At 41.8% G+C, this 23773-nt stretch overlaps 1 protein-coding gene across 2 annotated transcripts in view; it reads right to left on the bottom strand.

Annotated features, from left to right (window-relative positions):
- Positions 1-23773, bottom strand: part of TUBGCP2 (tubulin gamma complex associated protein 2) — an 88667-nt gene that overhangs the window by 60306 nt on the left and 4588 nt on the right. For both annotated transcript variants that reach the window (XM_050960081.1, XM_050960080.1), the window contains exons 3-7: positions 21088-21216; positions 18704-18880; positions 15098-15257; positions 6741-6948; positions 1159-1358 (exon numbers count right to left, since the gene is read on the bottom strand). In XM_050960081.1, coding sequence (XP_050816038.1) covers positions 1159-1358; positions 6741-6948; positions 15098-15257; positions 18704-18880; positions 21088-21216 — 874 coding nt within the window. The remainder of the gene's footprint in view (positions 1-1158; positions 1359-6740; positions 6949-15097; positions 15258-18703; positions 18881-21087; positions 21217-23773) is intronic.

Here is a 23773-nt window from a genome sequence, read left to right as displayed (position 1 = left end):
ACTATTCCTGATGGCTTGTAGTCCATCTTTGTGTGGAATGTTGGTGTAGAGGGCTTCCACATCCATAGTGGCCAGGATGATGTTTTCTGGAAGATCACCAATGGATTGCAGTTTCCTCAGGAAGTCAGTGGTGTCTCGAAGATAGCTGGGAGTGCTGGTAGCATAGGGCAATGCCTCTCTGCAATGTACATTGGCCAAACCGGACAGTCTCTATGCAAAAGAATAAATGGACACATATCTGACATCAGGAATCATAACATTCAAAAACCAGTGGGAGAACACTTCAACCTCTCTAACCACTCAGCGACAGACTTGAAGGTGGCAATCCTGCAACAAAAAAACTTCAAAAACAGACTCCAAAGAGAGACTGCTGAACTTGAATTAATATGTAAATTAGATACAATTAACTCAGGCTTAAACAGAGACTGGGAATGGTTGGGTCATTACACTAATTGAATCTATTTCCCTATGTTAACTTCTCCTCACACCTTCTATGGGTCATCTTAATTATCACTTCAGAAGTTTTTTTTCTCCTGCTGATGATAGCTCATCTCAATTGATTAGACTCTTCCTGTTGGTATGCATACTTCTACCTTTTCATGTTCTCTGTATGTATAAATATCTCCTGTCTGTGTGTTCCATTCTATGCATCCGAAGAAGTGAGCTGTAGCTCACGAAAGCTCATGCTGAAATAAATTTGTTACTTTTAAGATAGTTCATCTTGTCTCCCTGAAGCAGTACATATCCTCCCCCCACTTTAAAATTCAGATGATCTTTAAAGAACATATTTTTATTTTGACCAAAAACCTCTGGTTAGGCTACACAGGGGTTTCAAGGTCCCATCAAACTGAAGAGGTGTGATTCAACCTTAACTATGACTGTCACTAACAAACAGTGCTTTAGAGGCACATTAAAGTCAGTAACAAGTCAGTAAACCTGTTAATACACCACTACTTAAACCACTGCTCCTCAGTCCTCTTCTGGAATCTCATAACAGAGTTTTGATCATTAAAATCCTCTTTAGAGTTCTTTGAGCACTATACAGAAGCAAATTACTGCATGTAATGTGGACATCATTTATAGTTCTATACAGCTTTTAGAACCTCATGACAAAGGCATGAAAAATTTAACAAATCATTTGAAAGTATGGACACCTACCAAGTGAAGCAAGAATTTCCATGGTCCTCATGGTGGGCTGGATATAAAACCACAGTTTCTGTAGGGACAAAAGCCCTTGTCTCTGAAGATGCTCCAGCTGGGTGATAAGAATCATGTATTCCTTGATAAGGGTCCTCATTGCTGCTGCCAAAGCATGATTTACCTGTCCGTACTCGAACGAAGATTTTTCCTCAATGAACCTGAAAAAAGCCATACAAAAATTGTTTGGCAAAGCAGTGTTTATATTTTCAGGAGCTGTATTTACATGTCATTGTAGAAGCATGAAGGGCAGAGTGCGCCCCAGTTAGAAGCTGCACTGTCATCTTGAAATCTATGCAGTTTTAAAAAAAATAAATATAAAGTAGCTTTAGGGGCTATACCTGCCTTGACTCCCTCCAGTCAATTTTTGTTGTTTAACCATCACATTTTTCTATTTTTAAAAGCATTCCCTCCCCCTGATGCTGTGTGGAATGTAGGGTAATAAGCAATTGCTAAGGCCTTGGCTACACTGGCACTTTACAGCGCTGCAACTTTCTCGCTCAGGGGTGTGAAAAAAACACCCCCGTGAGCGCTGCAAGATACAGCGCTATAAAGCGCCAGTATAAACAGTGCCGCAGCACTGGGAGCGCGGCTCCCAGCGCTGCAAGCTAATCTCCATGAGGAGGTGGAGTAAGTGCAGCGCTGGGAGACATCTCTCCCAGCGCTGGCGCTGCGACCACACTCACACTTCAAAGAGCTGCCACGGCAGCGCTCCCGCGGCAGCGCTTTGAAGTTTCGAGTGTAGCCAACTTCATATGTGCTTCTGAGTCTAGCCACTGGGGGACTTTAACAACAATATTTTTTATTACAGTAGCACTCAAGGGCAAACATAGATGAAGAACATTCCCTGCTCCAGGGAGCTTACAAAAAAATACACACAGATGAAATCAGGGAATAACATACATACAAATAAGCCTGGTGCTGATCAGCACACATTAATTAGTTATAGGCTTCACTTTGGGTTTTTAATCTGGGAACACAGGTCAGGGGAGAGGAATGGCAGGTATGTGGGAGTTAACAAGAGTAGGAACAGAAAGAAAGGAACAGGTAGTCCCAGACCACCACCTGCCTAGTCATGGTCACAGCAGGGTTCAGCAACTAACTGCTAGGTGGTATGGGCTGGGCAAGTTAGCAAAGTGAAAATGGGCTTGACATCGCAGTAAACTAAGAAAGCAACTCTGTAGGGTAGAGTTAAATTGTCAAGGGCCTTAAAGGTGAAGGTGAAGCCAGTGGAGGGACAGAGAAGGGAGTGATGTGCTCAGTAACAAGCCAGGAAGATGATCTGAGCAGCAGCAATGTGAATGGACTAAAGAATGGCAAGGTTGCAGAGAAGAGGTGATTACTGTAGGACCTGGCTGAGATTTTTAGCTGTGTAGACAGAAAGAGAATACTGAATCTTAGAAATATTACATAGGAAGAAGTGGCAAAAAATTAGACACAGTCTGGGTTTTTAAACAAGTTTTTTTTCCAAATTAATTAGTATCCCACTACAATCAGTCATCATAGCAGATTTTAGTGAGGTGTTGGACTCTTTTTTTGGACAAGTCAAGCTGGCCCAAGCATACACAGTCACATGCTAGAAGCATTATAAAAGATCATATGTAAAAAATAGGGTGAAAAGATGGCTAGAGGTTGCAAAACTCTACAATGAAGGATTTTGTTTTTTTTCTCCTCTCCACATTCCACATATTCACAAGTAGATTTCTTCCTGATTTCTACAAATTTGATGGACTCAGTGCTTCATAACGAAATCAAGTTTATCATGATCTCTGATCATGCACCAGCAATACTACAATTTCCCCCTCCCAAGACAAACTGGATTTGTAAAGGATCGAGACTGAACTCCTCTCTTTTGAAAGATACACATTCTCAGTACTCTGTCACAGAAGAAATTAGATTTTTCTTCAAAACAAATGATATGCCAGAGATGTCCTGATCTACCCTACAGGATAGGCTTTTATTAGGGGAAGGATCATTTCATACTCAGTGGTTAGAAAGAGGGCTTACCAGGCTCAGCTCCTGGAATTAACCAAACAATTTAAATGTCTGGATTTAGAATGTGCAAACTACCCTTCCCAAGGAAATCTTAAAAAATTAATCTTCAGTATGAAGTAACAGATTGACTTCAGCACAAGCCAAATTAGCTCTTTATATACTCAAACAAACACACTGGGAGTTGGGAAGAAAAGAGGATAAAATTATTGCATGCAGATTAAAAGTGAGAAGCCAAACATCCCAAATAGTATTCCTCAAATCAGAACAAGGATAGGTTATTACTAATTAAAAAGAGCTCAATGATCAATTTTTGAAATTCTACCAGTACAATATATTTTTTACAATAATAATTTACCGCCTGACCCAAAAGAGCCGAATAAAGTTGTTCAAACTCAATCTCCCACATATCTCAGAAGAGCAACATGTAAGGCTGGCATCTCCATTGCAATTCGAGGAAATAATCAGGTTCATAAAAGAAATAAGCCTGGGCAAGCCTTGGCAAGACTTCTCCGGCCAGGATGGCTAACTGATAGAATTCTATCAAAGTCATAAAGAAATTCTGGTTCCTAAGCTATTATACATTTCCAAAAATGCTTGAAATAAAGATATGTTACATCGTACTATGAGGAAAGCCCTAACTATTGTACTATTTAAATTGGGTAAGGAGGTGCAAAAGTGTAATAGACCCTATCTGGGGTAACTTGAAACTCTGTCTAGCAGACAACCCCATTATTTGGCCAGACTGCATTAGGAAAGGGATTTTGACTATCAGTCAATTTATTGAAAATTATACCTTCCTCTCCTTTACAATATTAAAAACGATGTTCAATCTACAGAGCAAGGGGAAGTGGGAATGTATCTAACTTAAAAATGCCATCTCCTATCTGTTTGATTCCAATGCCTGAGCTATCCCGACCCACCTGAACTGCTTTCATTTCTCCAATTATTATCCAGATTGCCAAGAGCCATGGTAACACTATAGACAAACTTGGATGGCAAATTTGACTTAAATACAGATTCCCTAAAAAAGAAATGGGAGGAGGATCTAGGCCAATTATTCTCTGCTAACCAATGGAAACATATTTTAGTCAGCACTCTGAGCTGTTCCTTGGACCTCCATTTACAATTAATCTATCAGAAAATCATATGGAACATGCATTAGACCCCTCTCCGACTGTTCAAACAGGTGCCGCTAGGTCCAGACAAAAATGGCACTGTGATTCAGCAGGTGCTAACTTCACCCGTATGCTCTGCGAATACTCCTATACCTGTAGGTTTTGAGCAGAACTTAACTGCAGAGTCAATTCTTTCCTAGAAAATAAAATTGTCTTACAAGCTAAACATATTTTAAACCTAATGGATGTTAACTGGAAGCAGAATAAATCTGAAAAACTTTGGCTAAGCAGACCACTAATCATTGCTAAAATTACTACAAAAATGGAAATCCAAAAAGAAACCAACAATTGAAGACTGGCACATAGATTTCATAAGCTTGACCTTCTTTCCGTGATGGCCAAGAAAAATTCTCAGAGATATGAATGCTTTCCTGGAAGCTGCAGCACAGGCGAGGGATGTGCTGGCTGCAGCTTCCCGCCACCCCCATTGGCCTGGGACGGTGAACTGCAGCCAGTGGGAGCCACGATTGGCTGGACCTGCCGGCACGGCAGGTAAACAAACTGGCCTGGCCCGCCAGGGTGCTTACCCTGGCGAGCCGCGTGCCAGAGGTTACTGACCCCTGAGAGAGAGAGATGTTTCAAATATAGCTGTTACAAGAAGTTTATGTATAGTTTGTCATGTTCTTTTTTCTGTATATATATTTTAAAAACACTAATAAGTTAACAGAAAAAGAAACATGGTCTGGATGTGAGAGTCTAGAGAGAGGGCGGAGACTGTTACTAGCCTAAGTTACAGGAGTACGGTGATGTGGTCCACAGTGACAGAGAGGTGGGAGACGGGGAAGGTTTGGAGCGGGGCTCAGTTTTGGCTATGCTGAGTTTAAGTTGGTGGCTGGACACCCATGAGGAGCTGTTCAGACAGAAACAGACAGGCAGGCAGAGATGCAAATTTGGATGGAGGGAGTGGGGTCTGGAGTGCAAAGGTAGATTGGAGAATCATCAGTGTAAATATAGTAGGCATCTGGATATGATTACCCAGCAATAGGATAAGGAAGGAGAATAGGATGGAGCCAAGGCTGAAGTCCTGTGGGATGCCTATTGAAAGTGTGCATGGGTGGGGGAAGATGAAAGGGATGCATTGAGCAAATTATTAGAGAGGTAAGAGAACCACAAAAAGCCAGTCACAAAAGCCAGAGGAGGACAAGACTTCAAGAGGAAAAGCATGGTTGATAGTGTCAAAGTCAGAAGTTTGGAGTACAGGACCTGAGATCTGGCCAGAAGAGTTCATTTGAGGCTCTGTCGAGAACAATTTTTGGGAGCATAGAGGGTGGGAGCTACATGGAGCAGCCCTAGGAAGGAGCTGGAGGAAAACAACTCCAGAGAGCAAGTAGTGAGGGCGTGACTGAAGAGTTCAGAAAGGAAGAGAGATGAGAGATACTTTGAAGGTGAAGTGAGCTCCTTTCTAAGAACTATCATTAGTACTTATTGGAAAAGTTTGGCCCTAACATGGGCCATTATCACCATTGTTTTTCTGATCGGGTGGTCCTTTAAGGATGTTCAGTTGCTGATTTGATTACATCTGTTGTGCTCTGGCACGCAACAAGGGAGACTGCATGAAGATTGTCATCCCCTCCCTCAGAAGTCCCAGGATTTTGTCTTCCCCATAGGCAGTGGACTAAGTGAATAAGCAACTTCAGACAACATACAGAAGGTGTAGATATCTCCTCCACAAATGGAAAATTCAAAAAAAAAAAATCACCTAATTGTGTTGCCTCGTTTGTACTTCATCACAGTCACATTACAGACAACCGTCCCAGTCACATTTACAGTGTTGACACAAACGGGATCCATCTAGCTACCGCAGAAGCATTAGAATGGTTTTCAAATCTCAAGATTAAGCTATAATCTCAGCCTGTGGCTTTTTAAATGCCATATGAAAGAAGAAGAATACTTATAGGGGATGTATAAGTAAAGGGGAGTAAACCATTTACTTCACCAGTATGTGCTGAGTGCCCCCAACCCCACTAGCCAGAGTTCAGAGGAGCATTCAGCATGCAAACACCACAAAGTGCTTTTCCTGCCCCCATTTAAGACCCCAGAAGCCCTGAACCACATTAACAGCTGTGATGCTAGGACATCACAACTACCGTTCCACTCTGCTGAAGCTAAGGTGCTGACTCAATAGAGACTCAGGCAGGGGCTGGCTTGTAAGCCAGCTGCACAACTTTGAGGAGTTTTTTATTTTATTTATTTTACTTTACATCCCAATGGGTATAAACTAAACTAAGGTGGTTTCTAAACCAGGCAGCATACTTGCAAATAAAACACTGCATAAAACAACACAAACTGAGATTCTGTAATTCAATTCTGGGTGTCAGATCAAACCAGACAGACACATCCTAACATGGGAATAAATAAGGCCACTTCGGATACCTGGTCACAGTGGAGTAACTCGCAGCTACAGGAAGAATCCTGGTCACTAGCTCTTTGACTGACATGTCCAAATTGGGATCCACTAAGAAAGCTCGGTTCTGCCTGCCTATGAGAGGCTGTGCTGTGATGTATCTTCCATCCACGCCAATCAAGACATACAGCAAGTCTTCCACAATTGTAGACTCTTGAGAAGCTAAGGGTAAGGTACCTATTTGAAAACAGAGGACAAAAAGTACAAAATCTGACCACACAACAGAACTATTCTCAGCCCCTTTTCATTCCTCTGTGGCTTTTTGATTGGTAGGCTGGATTAAAAAGACAGTGAAACATGGAGATGAGGTGCTGTTAAAAGGGACAGTATGCATCATTCTCCTCAATGGCAATGCTGTCTTCTCACCTTTTAGTACAAGCAGAGTGAAATTAGGCCTTGTAGTAAGGATAAACCAAAGCAATCTTCAGAGAAGATGGACCCCAGTGCTCTGAGTTTTTATTGAATGTTCAGAAGTCATCAAGAGACTTTTTAAGTGAAAATTGCAGAGTTTTGATCTAGTACTTGGACCTCAACAGAAAATATTATGACTCAAGGAGAAGACAACTAAGTTACCTCATCTTTGTGCAAGGGATGGAAAATAATTCATCTGCGGTAAAATCCATTAAATGTCCGCCTAGATTTCTAAACCAGAGAACAGAATTCTTTACTTTGTTTGTATGCCAAAATATATGTTATACAGATATACATACATACCCAACATATATGACCATGATAGCTATGGAAGAAATTACATTCACTTTGCACCTCTGATCTTCCCCCCTGTAGTCTGCCCACTAATCTAATTGCACTGGACTGCCCTTGTCAGCAGTTTTCCTAGAGTTGAAATTTTTCAGTAAAAATAAATGAAGGTTACTTACTCGTAACTGGAGTTCTTCAAGATGACTGAATATTCACACTTATGGACTCTGCACTGCCTGAGGGTGCCCAATGGTAGAACCCTCTCCCACTCCAAGCAGTGCCTGTTGGAGCACCTGTGTACCACCCCCTCCTACTCCTTCTCTCAGTATCTCTGAACATTCCGAGGGTGATGCTATAAAAGGGAAGGCTGCTCCCTCTATCACCTCAGATATCACCTCTATCACCTCCTTCCGCTGCCAACCCAGACAACCCGGATAGGTCTCTGAGAAAAATGGTAAGGTGTGTGGGAAGTGTGACTATGCAGAGTAAACGCGAAGAAATCTGATTACAAATAAGTAACCTTCATTTCTTTTTAGAGTGTCTCTAGATATTCCTATTCACAGGTAGAGTGACAAGCGGTGCTGAAAAACCCTGAAGATGAGAACAGAGTCCTAATTAAATCATCAAACCATAGAAATGTAGGACTGGAAAGGACCTTCAGAGATCATCTAGTCCAGCCCCCCGTGGTAAGGCAGGACCAAATAAACCGAGACCACCTGATAGTTGTTTGTCTAACTTGTTCTTAAAAACCTCCAATGACGTGGATTCCACAACTCCCTCAGGGATAACGATTGAGCCACCTCTCTGCCAAATTTGGCATCTGCTCTAGACACTAGATCCAGTGCATAATGTTTAGGGAATGTGTGCATTGACTTTCAAGTAGCAGTTTTAAAAATTTCTCTAATAGAAACATGTTTAAAACAAGCAAAAGATGCAGCTACAGCTCTAGTAGAATGAGACTGCAAAACAGGCAGCTCAGGAATTTCCATAACTCATATAACACTGAGCAATGCATTGTTTAACCCATCTGGAAGTAGTCTGGGCAGACACAGCATGACTCATGATTCTTAGCATAATAAACAGTCTAGATGACTTCCTAAAACTCTTAATGCTATCCGAGTAGTATGCAACAGCTCACCTACCACCAAAAGTATGTGAGGCAGACGCTCCTTTATTAACATGAGGTTTTGGAAAGAAAACCGGTAAAATAATTGTTTGATTGATATGAAACTCAGACACTATTTTTGATAAAAACCTGGGATCAGGTGTAAGAACCACCTAATCTTTGTCAAAATTCATAAATGACAGGTTAGCTATCAGGGCATGCAATGAACTCACCCTTCTGGCTGATGTAATAGCAGTAACAAAGACTGCTTTAATAGATGAATAAAACAAAAGAACAATACGCAAAGCATTCAAGTAATGATCAAAACATGGTAAGCTGAAACAACAGCCAGATGAACTTTTAAAGACATATTAGACAATCTTTCAGACGCTAAGTACATTAAATATTGCAAAATATAGGGTATGGAAGCTTCAGTAGAAAGTCAAATTTATCCCTCAACTAAGCAACAAATCTGGTCAACTTTAACAGGTAATACCTTCTTGTAGACAGCCTTCTAGAACCAAGCAGAACATTTTGTACCAACGAAGAACATGATGGCTCAAGACTAGTCAAGTCCGATAGCCTAACCTGTCAGATGAAGCAACTGTAGATTTGAACAAAGAACCCCGTCTTGTTACTGTGACAAGATATTTCGAGACAGAGGAAGACGCATGTTTTATCTGTCTGAGAGCTGATGCAGATCCATGTATCACTGCTGTTTTGACCAAGCTGGGGCAATCAATATAATTTTTGCTGTCCTGACAAATCATCTTCACCACTTTCTAAATTAAAATGGAAAGGAGTGAAAGCACACAGAAGGTCTGTGATCCAGGGAGGCCTTGGTATCAACTGGCAACAGGAATAAGAGGTGCATAGGGATTTACAGGGAACCCCTAGATCTGATGTTTACATAATAGCATGCCAAAGGATGGCATGTGAGGTCTCTACCAACAGCCAGTAATGCACTGATCATCTTAATAACTGCAAGATATACGTACAGATGATATTTCAGAAGTTGTTTTCAGTATAGATACACTATGTTCTTAAGGTATGTGAATTAAGACAGGTCCCCAGAAGGTGATAAACAGGGGTCGGTGAATGCTTCTCTTACTGGCTGGTCATTGCATACGATCTGAGAACAATCTGAGAACCAAGCCAATGGCTGATTCTATAATTAATGTGCGAAGCTCTTTCCCTGAAAAGCCCAGTGACTTTGGATTGTAAATTGAGCTAAATTGGATCCCCATCCAGTGTTGGAAGTATCTGACATTATAATTGATGAAGAACAGAACATTCCTGAGAATGTTTGATCTGTTTGTTCACTACCTCAGCAAATCCAGAACATCCTGAGACATAGTGACAAACCTATGAAGACAGTCCTGACTGGATATATAAACTCAAAACACCCTGATCATTCTGAGAGTGTTATAGGGGGTTACATAAGCAGTAACTGCCATCAACCCCATTAGACCCAGGAAGAGGATCGCCTTCTGGTATTAGAAAAACAAAGTGGGTAGGATAATATCTTTTACTGGACCAACTTCTGTTGGTGAGAGACACAAACTTTTGAGTTTACATAGAGTTAGCTCTTCTTCAGGTCTGGGAAACATTCTCGGAGTGTCACAGCTAAATACAAGGTAAAACAGATTGGTTAGCATAAGCAATTAACACATATTTCAAGGGACTATTCAAGGTGAAGTGAGCCCATTAACACCCCTTGCAAATTTCCTGATAAGGAGGAAAGACCTTGGGAAAGAAGATGTAGCACATCTTATTTGAATTAAAATTCAAAACTAGGGTAATCCCGTCTCAAATTAGTTAGCTAAAGTGGTAATTGACTATCATATTATTTGTTTTTCAAGGGTATAAATAGAGTTATGAATCTAAGAGTTGTCAGACATCACCTAATCATGTTGCAGTTATTCATGGAAGTAGCTCCAACATCATCAAATACTGGATGGGAAGTTTCCTCTACAGCTACTGAAGGTAAGTTCAACATGGCTACCATACAATCCACAAAGTCATGGAACTGCACAGCATCCTCCGAAGGGGAGGATGCTGAAACCACATGCATCCGCTAGTCAGGCAGCAAATCTGGATCGGGTCACAAGGTGGGATCCAGGAACATACCCATGGGAAGAGCAAAAGGACAAGGGGTTTTTGGAACCAAGAAACCCCACTTTCATACAGAGGTGAAGTATGGAGCAAGATGTGAGATTCAGAGGGTGGTTCCATTAATTTGTTAACACCAGGTTGAGATCCCGTGGGGGGGACAAATTGTACCTGTGAATATAACCTGTCTAACCCTTTTAGAAATCTGATTTTTTAACTCCATAACTATCTATTACCCACTGAATGGTGAAAAACAAATAGCTGCTCAATGTATTCTAACAGAACTAACTGTCATATCTTAAGTATCAGAGGGAAAGCTGTGTTAGTCTGGATCTGTAAAAGCAGTAAAGAGTCCTGTGGCACCTTATAGACTAACATGATGTCGGACATGCGTCCGACAAAGTGGGTATTCACCCATGAAAGCTCATGCTCCAATACATCTGTTAGTCTATAAGGCGCCATAGGACTCTTTGCTGCTGTCATATCTTAGTATTTTAGGTGCAATAGATAGTCCAAAACATGGTTAATGGAAGCTTGCTCTGGAGAGACACATTTCTATTAAGACCAGATAAAAACGTTTCCATTTAGCCAGGAAGTATGCCTGGTTGAAGCCTTTTTGCTATTCAGAAGTACTTCCTTTCAAGCAAGCACTTTCTAATGGTGTTAACCATGAAGCATCCATGCTGTCAAGCAGAGGGCTTGCAGGTGCTGGCAGAGCAGACAGCCAAGGTCCTGAGAAAACACATTTGGATCCAACAGGAGAGACAGAAAAGGTCTCACGACAATGCTACTAGGGCTGAGATCTAGTACTGCCGAGGCCACGCTGGTGCTATTAAGGCAATCATGGTCCTGTCTGCTCTTGCATGAGATTCTGGACAGGAATGGTATTGGTATCTTCTATAGTAGCAGGAAAGCATTTGTTAATGAACCTGGCTGTAACTTTGTAATAAATGAAGGAGGGGAGGGGTAAGTTCCCTTTTATGGACACCCAGCCAGTCAATTAGCTATAAAGTCCTTCTTGGTAGCTGTTCTCTACTTGCTTTACCTGTAAAAAGGTTAAAAAGTCTGACAGTATGCATATTCTAATTTTTAGAATCCTTGTGGGCCCCCACCTTCTGCACTCGAAGTGCCAGAGTGGGGAGTCAGCCTTAACAGACCCCCAGGGAGCAGAACTGATAGCATTTTCTGTTGGCCTTTGTGGCAAACATATCCACTTAGGGAGCCCCCACAGCTGAAAGATGGTTCGGAAGAGGGACAGGGAAGGAGGTGAGAAAGGAGGACAGAAACAAATTGAAGGGACTATCCCAGATACACTGTGCTTAGGACCCACCAGTTCAATGTGACATGAATCCAGGAACAGAGGAAGTGGGATAGATGATTGGCAAACATATGGGAAGGAATAGATGGGCCTGTAGGAACTGTAATATTGCCACCAACAAACCTGTCAAAATGCATGCTTAGACTGAGCTGCTAGTCGAGAGGAATCTGCTGTCACAAAGGAAGAGGGGGCAGAGGTGGTCAACACCTGTAATTCCTCACCCTTTTTCTTGGAAGGTCTTGGGTCCATGGGATAAACTTCTGATAACTGTGAGCTTGCTGGGGCTGGAACTGCTTCTCCTTGTCACAGTGTGTTGACTCCATGCAACTTCAGAGTTGTCCTGGAATATTTTTGGCTACGAGGCCTATCGTCCATTTTTTCCACAAAGAGGCAGATCTTGAATGTTCTGCTACACTTCAGGAGGAAGATCGGATGACTGTAGTCAAGCTGCTGAGTTTGCTGTATCCAAGCTGTCCTGGCCACCAGCTTGCCCTCTTCCACCACCACATCAAACTCCTGCCTTATGTCCTCTGGTAGCCTGTCTTTAAACTTCATGTTTTCCCACCGAGAGAAGTCAACGCGACTTAGAAGAGCTTACTGGTTAGCAATTCTAAGTTGCAGACCTGTCATCTAATAAAGTTTGCAACCAAACTAGTCCAGTCTCTTTGATTCCTTCCCCTTTTGCGTCGATGCTTCGTGCCCCTGCCTCATTCACTCATTATCTGCTGCCACCATCAAGAGCCTGGGGGAGAGTGAATAGTATTCAAAATGCTTAGAAAGAGCACATTTTGCTGTAGGAGCTAGGGAAGAAAGGGTGTGCCACAGTGTTCTGAGTGGCTCCAGAATTGCTTCATTAATCAGGAGCACCACTTTGGAGGGACCTGTCGAAGTGAATATGTCCACTAGTTTCTAAGATTTCTTGCAGGCCAATTTCACCCGAATGTCTTACACTAAGGCCATCCTTTTAAGCAGTTATTTGTGAGCCTGGAAATCTTCCTGTGTCAGTGAATTGCTCACCACCTCTATAGCCTCATCTGGTGATGAGGAAGACTGTACCAGGATGCTGAAGCAATGTCTGGTCTCTCCTGTGGTGGAGTTGCTGTCTGAGCAACTTCCAGCTGCTTCGTACCAGCACTGAGTGTCAGAGAATATTATCTGCGGTGCCAATGATCTCACTACACCCTCAAAGAAGTCAACTGAGGTGGGTGAGGAAGGTCCTAGCAGCGGAGAGATACCCAACAGAGTCCAGAAAGGCCACCGACATGGTGGTGAGGCTCATGCTTGCACAGGTCATTGTGCCTTGAGATGTGCTCACTGCTGGGACTGCTGTGAGACCCATGGACCCCAAGGCTCTCATGAAGGGGTACGCATCCCATTTTGAATGGGACACAGACCCAAACTCTGAGTTTGAAGGACATGACTCTGAGTCCTGCAATAAGAGTGGAGCAGATCCTGTGTGGACAGGAAATAGATAAGCTGAGCCTGGGGTTGGTGGTACTGAGGATTTTTAATGGTGGATTTCCTCTGGAATGTACTGGCTCTTAGGTACTAGAAGTGTAGAGGGCATCAGGCTGCATGCTCTAGCGGAGCTGGTGTACGAACTGTAGTCACCAGTATTGGCTGAAATTCTTCCTGTACCACCAAGGACACTGGTACAGAAAGACTGAGTAGTTCTCTGGCAGCTGTGTATGCCTCTGGCATCATTGGTACCTGAATTTGGTCTTGAGCTTGAGGTCTTTGCATAGGAACTTCAGGGGTCAGCCGCAATGGAAGTTGCAAAAGTTCCAAAATTGACAAAACCTCCTTTCTAGATGAGGAAGGCTCTGGGGAACACTTCCCCTCAGAGTGTCCCACAGAGTCTTTGCCTCTAGGTGGCCTTGGCTGCAATGATCTTGCTGAATGGAGTTCCGGGTCTTTGGAAGATCTCTCTCTTCTTTGACAGATCAAGATGCTGCAAATATCTCAGGAGGTGTACTCCATACTTGAAGTGCAGCACTCAGAGCATGCTCTGAATCAGATGGCTTGCTGCCTCCATAGGAAGACACTTAAGTCTCGCTGCTCTATCTTTGTTTAGAGAAAGGCAAAAATCCTTTACAAATGTGATACTGATCACTGACCAACACTGGCCTGGCACACGACCAGCAGGACTTAATCCCTGGAGAATTACGCATGGCTCCAATATTGGTCCTAAGATTCAAATTTAGTCCAAAAAGGACCTAAAACTAAAACCTATCAGTAACACTAATAATACTTTATACCTAATTGATTACTAAAGAGAACAAACAAACTATATACAAAGCATGAGGCGGGAAAAAACTTGCAATATCAAGACTGTTGGAGCACTTCAACAACTGTCACTGGTGGTAAGAAGGAACAGAAGGATCGGGGTGGTTCCATCCTCTTACACCTACAACCATGGTGCATGATGGCAGAGAACACTCGAGCTACCCTGATTGGTGCTGCAGAGAGAAAAGTTCTCTGATATCTGTACACGAGGTGCACACACATACCAACAGTGGCATAGACACGTGCAATCATTCAAGGAAGAACCATCATTTTCATCTCCACAATGCCTGGGGAAGGTGGCTCCAGAGAAAATCTTGCATGAACTGATCTGACATATCTTATGAGTATACAGTCAGGACTAGCACTATGACATTTCCAAGTCATCCTACATCCCATCCCTCAGAGCCATCAGATGACATTGATTCCTGATGCTTTGGCCAGATGTTTCTGACATGCACCCGGTGGGGATGAGTTATCTGAATGGCCATGACCTCAGGAGGCCCCATCTTTCTGAGGAGCTACAGGATCTGAAGAAACCTGTCACACTGGGGTCTGACTGGAGCAAACAGATGTGTTATCATCTGGTTTCACACATGGCATCCAATGAAATTTTGGGGCTCGGATTCAGTATTGACAAATACTGTAAACAAAGCCTTAAAGCTTTTCTCTCAGCCCCTTTCTTCCTTAGTAGAGTTAACTGGAACTAAGTTTTCTCCTCATCTTGAATATCTGGTGAAATCTGAATGAGACCAGAGAGTAAATACACTGAATAAAACACTCGTCATTTTTGTCTGTGTGATACGTACCTATAGGCACTGTTGTGTCAGTGCTTAAACTGGAACCAGTTAAAAAATCCCCATTAAGTGCAGATCTCTCATACACCCAGGCTGGAAATACTGGAATAGGCTGGCCAGAATTCTTCTTGTTTTGCTTGTCTCGGAGTATCTTTCGTATAAGCTCAAGAGGCTGTCAGAAAGGAGAGAGGGGCTTCTTTAAAAACACTGACCTGGAAAAGCATCATTTTACTAGTCAATTTTACTATTACTAGTCAATCTGAGGATAACAGTGGAGAGAACAGGATGCAGGAGCTGGCTACTGGTTACAATAATGCAGGGCTGTTTTCTTTGTATGTTAGTGAAATAAACAAAGCTTCTAAGTAAAGACAAAACAGCCTGGCTTTTCCATTCCCAACTCTACAGCTCAGTCACTACAAGAAGACGGAAAGGCAGGTTAACTTTTCTGCCTACAAGGGACCGGCCAATACCACGGAAGACATTATTTTTGCATTTTGCTATTCTCAGGTAGAGTTTACCATTGTCCACAGAATAAATGGTGATTTTAGAGTTTTATTCTCAACTGTGACAATTTACTATGGGTTGAAATCTGGGTCACAACCTAGAATTAAATTCCATCTTCCAAATTATGCAGAGAATAACATGCTGGCTAACAAACCACAGAACAGCTCTAGGAATACTAAACATTTGAGGAAACGCATGGCACCTTCCCACCCCAAGGCACCATCCTCCCTGATAAATGTGTGACAGATTCCACCCCTGGAATCCCTAGCACACATTGACCCAGTGCTCCCCAGAATATGCAGATGCTCATAAAAATATCCCAAGTCCTACCTGATGTAGGAACTGGCTTTGCTAGACTCTGTGCTTCTCATCTGACCATCCCCATATATCATTTGTGTTGGGATGAATTCTCTTATGTTCCAGTCTTTTCCATTTCTTTCTCCTCCAAGAATACCATCACCTCCCCCTTGGCCAGTTCCGTCTCCAAACACTTCTAGCATTAGTAGGGCTAGCCTTAAGCACAAGTAAAGCAATCAGATGCTTGGGGCCCTCTATTGCATGCAATCTCCCTTTCTAAAATTAGGACTAGATGAGGAGGCAGCAAATGGTCTGATCCCCTTCTCCTTCCAACAGTTTGGGCTTCTGAGCCTAAAAGTTACACGGTTAATCCTGAGGACTAGACACTGGCAGGAGTTCTAATGAGATAACCAAGGACTGAAGTCAGATGAACAGGCACTGCCACTAGTGACTCCAAAAGGACAGCACATCACACTGTCCCAAGAATAAATGTCATGAAGACACCGGAAGAGGAGTATGCATTTAAGGTGCAACCCCACAACCAGAAATGAACCTTATATTCTTGGTGGTGAATGGGGGTTGAGGACAGCTCTTATACTGGATTTCTGTACTTCCAGACTATATTACTATCACTGTGTCATGCTCTAGGTGCAATCCACACCAGTGAGAGGTTTTCATCACTTGCCCTGTAACTCTGATTGCCTTAAAATGCTCTGCTGCTGTAGCTGGACGCTCCCACCCAGCATACAAGCATGATCTGAGTGTGTAATAAACTGCCCCGGATCAGTTCCGACTCCAGCAGCCTGCTTGTTACAACACAGTCACATTCTAGACTCCACCTGCTCAAGGTCATCTTGCCAAGTGTAACCAAATACCGCTCAGTCACGAATTTTCCCAAAATTTTGCAATGTCCAGCCCCTGTCCTGAACCATTCAGAGGCATAAGGTTTGTTTGCTCCTTTAAAGAGACTAAGTGCACAGCTTATCACTATAACTGGAGTTAACTATCACTTCAATTCCAACACAGCACTGGGTTGGTTTAGATTAAAAGCAAAACAAGCTTATTATCAAGAGGAAATAGGATTTTAAGTGAGTTCAAGTATAAAGGACAGAGTTAGAAATAGTTACAAGGAAATAAAAGTGAAAAATGCTTTCTAGAGACCAAGACTTAACAAAACTACAGTTCTGGTTCAAAGTAATATTCTTACCACAGTACCTTCCAGCAACATGTCTGACCACCCACTTGGTCAGGATCTGTCACCAAGTCCAAAGTTCTCCATTCTTTGTCTTCTTAGATGAAAGATAACCTAAGGTTCTTTGCCTCTTTCTTTTATAGTACAGTGAACCTTTGAAATGGATTCTCCTGATAGTTACCACCAAATAAAGTTCATTCAAGCTGTGAGGAAGGAGATACAGAGTCTTGTGGGGAAGGAAGTTCCATGCTGGCTTCTTTCACAGCTGGTTTGTTAAAATATAAATTGATCTGTTCCTGCAATCTCCCTGCTGACATGATGCTGAGTGGTTATCTCCTCCCCTTGTTAGCTTGATGGTTCTGTTTACCATCTATGTAAATGCATTCTCACTGTCTCAATGTACCTTGGAAGTACCTTTGTCTAGGTTGGGGTAACTTCAGCCATGCCTTCCAAACACACTTCAAGATCATAATTCCCAATACGTTTGCAATTTTGAATGTACGCTCTGTATATACACTGCAGAATAATATTAATGATCAGTATGTTATTACCTTTCTATTGATAACTTGCATGACTCACCTTTTATATACAGGTCATGATATTAGTGAGTGAAGGAACACTGAACTGGTCAGGACAGATGAAACTCTCGACCAGATACCTGTCAGTTCCTTGCCTTCCTGCACTGGGAGTCTGTTACGGTCATACATAGATCCACAGAATCTGTGCTATGCCCCAGCTTTTTAACAATTTTTTGGAGGAATCTTTTCAGTGTGCTAGACCACCAAAGGGTCAGTCTCTTCCTTCAGGGTAGGCCATCTGGCCTCACTGGTCCCAAGACTGAACCTCTTGACTCCAGAATTTCTGCTTCATACTGTGAGCTCTGCTCAATGTGTCCAACTGAAACAGACTGTTGGTTAGAGACTTGTACATTCTTCAAGGAATAATGCATCCCAGCAAGTATTTGCAGTGACAACAAACAGCATTTTCAAAACAGAGCAGGATTTATAAGTCAATTGGAATACAGCACTTGAAATCCTTGAGTTAGCATAGAGAAACAAGTGTTAAAACATAGTCCATGTTGGTCTAGCTAGAGCAATCCACCATCCAAGCGGTAGCGGATGCCTTCCTAGGCTGTCTCTCTGACTTTTTTTTCCAGTCTCAGATGAGAGCAGCCAGCTTCTGCCAGAAGCCCACTCTTTATGCTCTCCCAGTCCTCTGCCTCCAGGCATGGCCATGCTGAGTTTGCAACCCCATCTACCTATTATTGAGTGTTAATTGTTCAGTCCTTGGGGATTTCATTGTCCCTTTGCACCCTACGTTGATCTTCATCAGTTTTGACCAGTTCCCTAATTATCATATTTACTGCAGACCAAATAGCAAGGTGACACCCACACCATGTCCTGCATCTCTTCCCCCTACCCCCCAAGAGAAAACGTACACTTTTTTCTTCCACTGGGAAGCAATGCAAAGTACAGAGGGAAAGTGAGACACACATAGGATTTAAAAAAATTTTACAGAAAATTCCCACTTTGCCACAATTACACCACAAGATAATAAAAGACAATGATTAAATCCCTACACTCTCAAGGCAGTCTTGTATCTCCAGACTGTCGAAGAAACAGTACCTGCTGTACAGTGGAGCTGGTTGTTACACTGCCAAGTTGCTTGCGTAACTCCTCGAGTTCCTGCATGGATATCTTGGAAGTGGTTGAGGGAATGGTAAAACTGGTGCTGCCACTTGTTGTGGCATTCACTGCAAGTTCTGCCCTTTCCTTAGCATTCTGCTGTAAATACTGGAGTGTCTGCAAATACACAACAACAAAAAGAACTTATTCATGAATGCAGCACAACAAGGATTTAGACAAGATGCTCTAGAAATATCAAAAAATTGATAAGAGAGACCTTCACACAAATACACACAGTTATTGCACATCTCACCCCTTTTTCAACGACTCCTTGATTCAAGTATTTTATAAGTTGTCTTTGTGCAAGATAAGGGATGTAAAATGTTAACCGATAAGCATTAGTCTTACCGGTTAACCCTCCTTAACCGTTAACCCCAGCCAGTTAACTGTTTAAACAAAATATATTTTAGTCGTTTAAACGGTTAACTTCTAAAACAGTATTCATATCCCTATGCAAGATCCTCTTTTTAATGTTGCCATGGCAAGCAAATATATACAGTTGTGTGACACTGAAGTCACTAATTTAAACATTCCCAAAACAGTTTCCTGTCTGTTAAATGTATGCCATAAAACAACAAGCAGTAATATATTAAGATATATATTTTAAAAGAAACTGGTCTATAATGAACTGTATGTACAATGAGATTGAGTTAAATTTAGTGAGAATGTTTTTCATATCTTGACTTCTGGGCATTAAATGTACAATGTGAATGCTACATTAACATACGTTTTTCTACTCCTCCCTCCTTTTTAATGAGGAAATCACAAAGGAAAAAGGGAGAAAAAAGCTCCAAAGGGGTGCACTTTACAAGCTCTGTAGATGTGGCACTTATAAGGACACACCAATTTAAAAATTACAATTTTGTTTGCATTTTTACACCTTCTATTGTTTCAGATAACCTCCCACACAACTGTAACAGAGAACAGAAGGAAAAACGTCTCTTTCTGTATGTTTACTTAATGAATTTGACAGCCCTTCCTGAATTCATCTTTACTCTTTCCCTGATGTAGCCAGTTAGAAACAATAGATGAAACTGTGGATTTCTCACAAAGGAATAGAGAGATTAATTTTTTTAAAACAACAACAAAGAAAACAGAAGATAAGATTCTGAAACCAAGAATTTGTTAGGGGTATTAGCAGCAGGGAGAGTTCCTGTAACCCCTTTTAATTCATTTAAAAAAAAAAAAAAAAAGAGATGATTTCAGCTACACTGTGTTCCCTTACTTGTTCACATTGCAAATACCGAGAGCACAGGGCTTGTAATGTGCAGTGAGACATGCTTGAAGAGTGGGTTTGAAAAAAACAAATAAGATTTATAGCACAAAACATTAAACACTGATGTCTCTGTGTTGTAAGTTTTTTATGTTTTAGTTTTTCTTCATAAAAAACAAACATGTTAGGGCATGAGGTTATCTCCCCAGGAAACTAACTGCTGAAGTCCTGAAGGTCAGAATTCTCAAAAGTGACCTCTGATTTTGGGTGCCCAACTTTGAAGCACTTAAGACTGAATCAATGGGACCTGCAGATGCAATCATGGGTGCTTAAGGCTTCTGTAAATCAGGGCCAACATGCGTCAAGCTGGCCATCTAAAAATGGAGACATCCAATGTAAGAAGCCACTTTTGAAAATTTTCAGACATTAAGTTTACTTTATTGAAGGTTTCCAGATAAGTTTTAAGAAGAAATATTTTGAATGCAGAAATTCTATTTGCAGATCAAGTTTTGTACACTGAGTACTTTCTCCACAGATATTAGCTCAGACTCTAACTAAGGCCTCAAATCCTGCAGTATAATCTGTGTGCTTACATCCACATGGAACAGAAATGAAATCAGTGGGGCTCTGCATGGGCATAGGAGTTAGCCTGTGCAGAACAGACTGCAGGATATGGGCCTTAGCAGTGTAGTGATGAGCATAAGAGAAGACCTGTTCTGGTGAAATGTCCAATTCTTAAATGCTTAGAACTGTTATTTTTCCAATTTTATACATATTATGCACAAAGACATCTTAACATCTTCTCAGAGCATAAAATGTATGGTTTTTACTCCTAATATAATTCAAAATAGCTTGAATGGATTTTTCTCAAAGTCAAAATTAAAATTCATGTCTAGGCCTAAAAGAAAAGTTGCTGGTAAATTCATGAGTAATCAGAAAACAGGGAGTTAAAATGAATGCCCTCGGACACCCTATTGCAATCTTACCTAGTTGGTTCAGATATGTTTGCCTAAACAGCTTCCTAATAGGGTGTACTATAATCAGAAATCATTGTTGTTACTTCCAAATATTATGCATCGGACTGACAGAAATGCAGAAACAAATATGCTACCTCTTTGTCTTCTGTGAGCTTTGACAGCAAATACACCAAAGGATCTAAATTTCTTGTATTTTTAGATTTCAGCTCATCATACTTCTTTAAAAAATCTTCTGGAGTTCGAGAAAATTCTGCTATTTTAACCTGTAAAACATCATATAATAATACAAGTTAAGTATTTAAAGATAAATGTTGGCATTTTAGGAGAAAGTTTCAAATGCACTATTTAGAAGAACAAAAAAAAGGTCAAACCTTGGCTATGGTGTTTGTAAAATGGGGCTACCTTTGCATACCCAACTTTACAAAGAGCCACTGAGGTGCTGCGCAAAAACCAGTATGTGATCATATAACTAAAGACTGTATCAAAATGCATATGCACAAGGAGCAAGGAGTAAGCTTACATGTGTATGACAGAATAGACCCCTGTGTCCAAACTACACACTACTGTAATAATGTTTGTATAAGGCATGCCTTGTGAGGTATTTAAAAATTTATAATTTGTGATCAATAATGTCATGGCAAAATGCACATAGCAACATTATATGTAAATTTATAAACGTAAGCTGAAATCTTGACTGAAGTATTTTTCCCAGATAAGTCTAGGGAGTGGCTAAACCACTTTCTTGGAGACAAAGGGCAAGCTGATGCTGCAGCCAGGTGTCAACAAGGCTGAGGGACCATTACCTCCTCAGTAGCCATTCTTTGGCAAGGAACAGAGCAGGGACAAAAATCTACATCTTAGCAAAGACACAGCATGGAGTTTCCTTTCTTCACTAGACTGCCTGTCAACTTGCTCCCAGCTGGAAATGCTCCTCAAAGGGGAGACAGGACTACAAAAAGAAGGAGTACACACCCACAACATCCTCCTCTCTCTCTCTGGCATTGCACCTAAGATGACAAAGGAAAACAGCCACTAAACTCGGCAGGGGAAGAGGGTCCTGACCTAAGAATTTGATCAGTAATCTGCTGGAGCATAAGGCAAGAAACTTTGCTTGAATCTCAGGTCATGTTTACACTATGGACCTTACAGTGGCACAGCTGTGCTTCAATAAGGTCTCCTGTTTAATAGCTCTTTGCTGGCAGGAGAGATCTCTCCCGCCAGGATAATTAAACCATCTCCAACAAGTGGCGGTAGCTATGTTGGTTGGATAGCATCTCCCACCGACATAGCGCTGTCCTCATTGGCACTTTTGGTGGTGAAAATTATTTCGGTCAGGGGTTTGTTTTCTTCACACCCCTGACCAAGAAAAGTGCTAATGTAGACAAAGCCTAATATAGTTTCTTAAATTAGACACTATTAAGTGTTTTATCTTTATTTTTCTTGTAACCATTTCTAACTTTTATGCCTGTAGTTGTACTAACTTAAAATCTCTCTTTGTAGTTAATAAACTAGTTTTACTGTTTTATTTAATCCAGTATGTTTAAATTGGAGTGTCTGGGTACTATATGTAAATAATAAGATAGCATATTATTCACTTACAGAAATCACAGACTTAATGTATTTGTACTGTCCAGGAGAGGACCCCGGCAGTACAGGACATGCATTTCTGGGGGAAGATCCTGGATGCAGGGCATGTTGGAGTCACCCTGCAGTATAACCAAGACTGGTGAGAGCCAGGATGTAGCTGATTGGCTGCAGTTACACACAGACATTCAGGGAGTCCTGTACGCTGGAAGGCCGTTTGTGAGCAGCCCAAGTGCGAGATACTAAAGCAAGGCACCAAACATTGCAGGGCAGGGGTCACACAGCTCCCCACTAGTCCAGAATGTGCCCTTGTATGTTACAACGTGCTACCTTAATTCTAGCATTTCCTAATTTCTAAGTGATTCTCCTTTATATTCTTTATTCCTCGGGGAATTCTGCGCCACTGCATACATGCAGAATTAATGTTCCCCGCAGATTTTTTTTCTCTGCAGAAAATACGTTATGCTGGAGAGATTCTGAAGTTACCCCTTCTGCTCACCATGGGCTGCTGTGTCACCGGAACAGAGGGCAGCTGGCTCACCTACCGTAGCAGCTGATAGGGAGGAGGAGAGGCTGTATTCCTCACAGTGCCCTGCCCGTGGGACCAGATGAGGAGGCACAGGATATGGGGGCGGACAGAGTGGGGCATACAGGGCTTCGGGGGGCACACAGACTGGTGTTCAGAAGGGCTAGTGAGGAGAGGACAGACTGGGGTCGGGGCTGAATGGGAGTGAGGTTGCAGGGACACATGGGGACAGGGTCACGTGTGCCTGACTGAATGGGAGAGGATAGGTGTCAGCCAGGGCTCCCTGGAGGAGGCTCTCCAGCTCCCTAACAATCTCTCCCTCCTTTCCCTAAATACAGTTAAATACTTCTCCCACCCACACCCAACAATGCTCCAAGTTTACTTCCAGGCTCCTTCCCAGCAATTGCTTCCCTTTCCCTCAGCTCCTCCATTATCCTTGACTCCCCATAGCCTTGCAACTATTTCTGATGGATGTGGGAAATGAGTTTCTATATTGTAGTTAAAATAAATTATTACTCAAAGTTCTGTATTACTATACCTAGTTAGTAATCTATTTGTCAGAAAACATTTTCTGAACCTTTTCTGTTATCTGTATTGTTATAGACATGCCTGTTGACAAAGGTATTTTGAAATAAAATTACCAAAATAATTGAAACTGGCATGATGATATTATATTATTTTGACAAAAAAATGCAGAATTTTAAATCATT

The sequence above is a fragment of the Gopherus flavomarginatus genome, chromosome 6 (genome assembly GCF_025201925.1).
Source record: "Gopherus flavomarginatus isolate rGopFla2 chromosome 6, rGopFla2.mat.asm, whole genome shotgun sequence".
In the NCBI taxonomy this organism is placed as follows: domain Eukaryota; kingdom Metazoa; phylum Chordata; order Testudines; family Testudinidae; genus Gopherus; species Gopherus flavomarginatus.
This window is presented reverse-complemented; position numbering and strand designations above follow the sequence as displayed.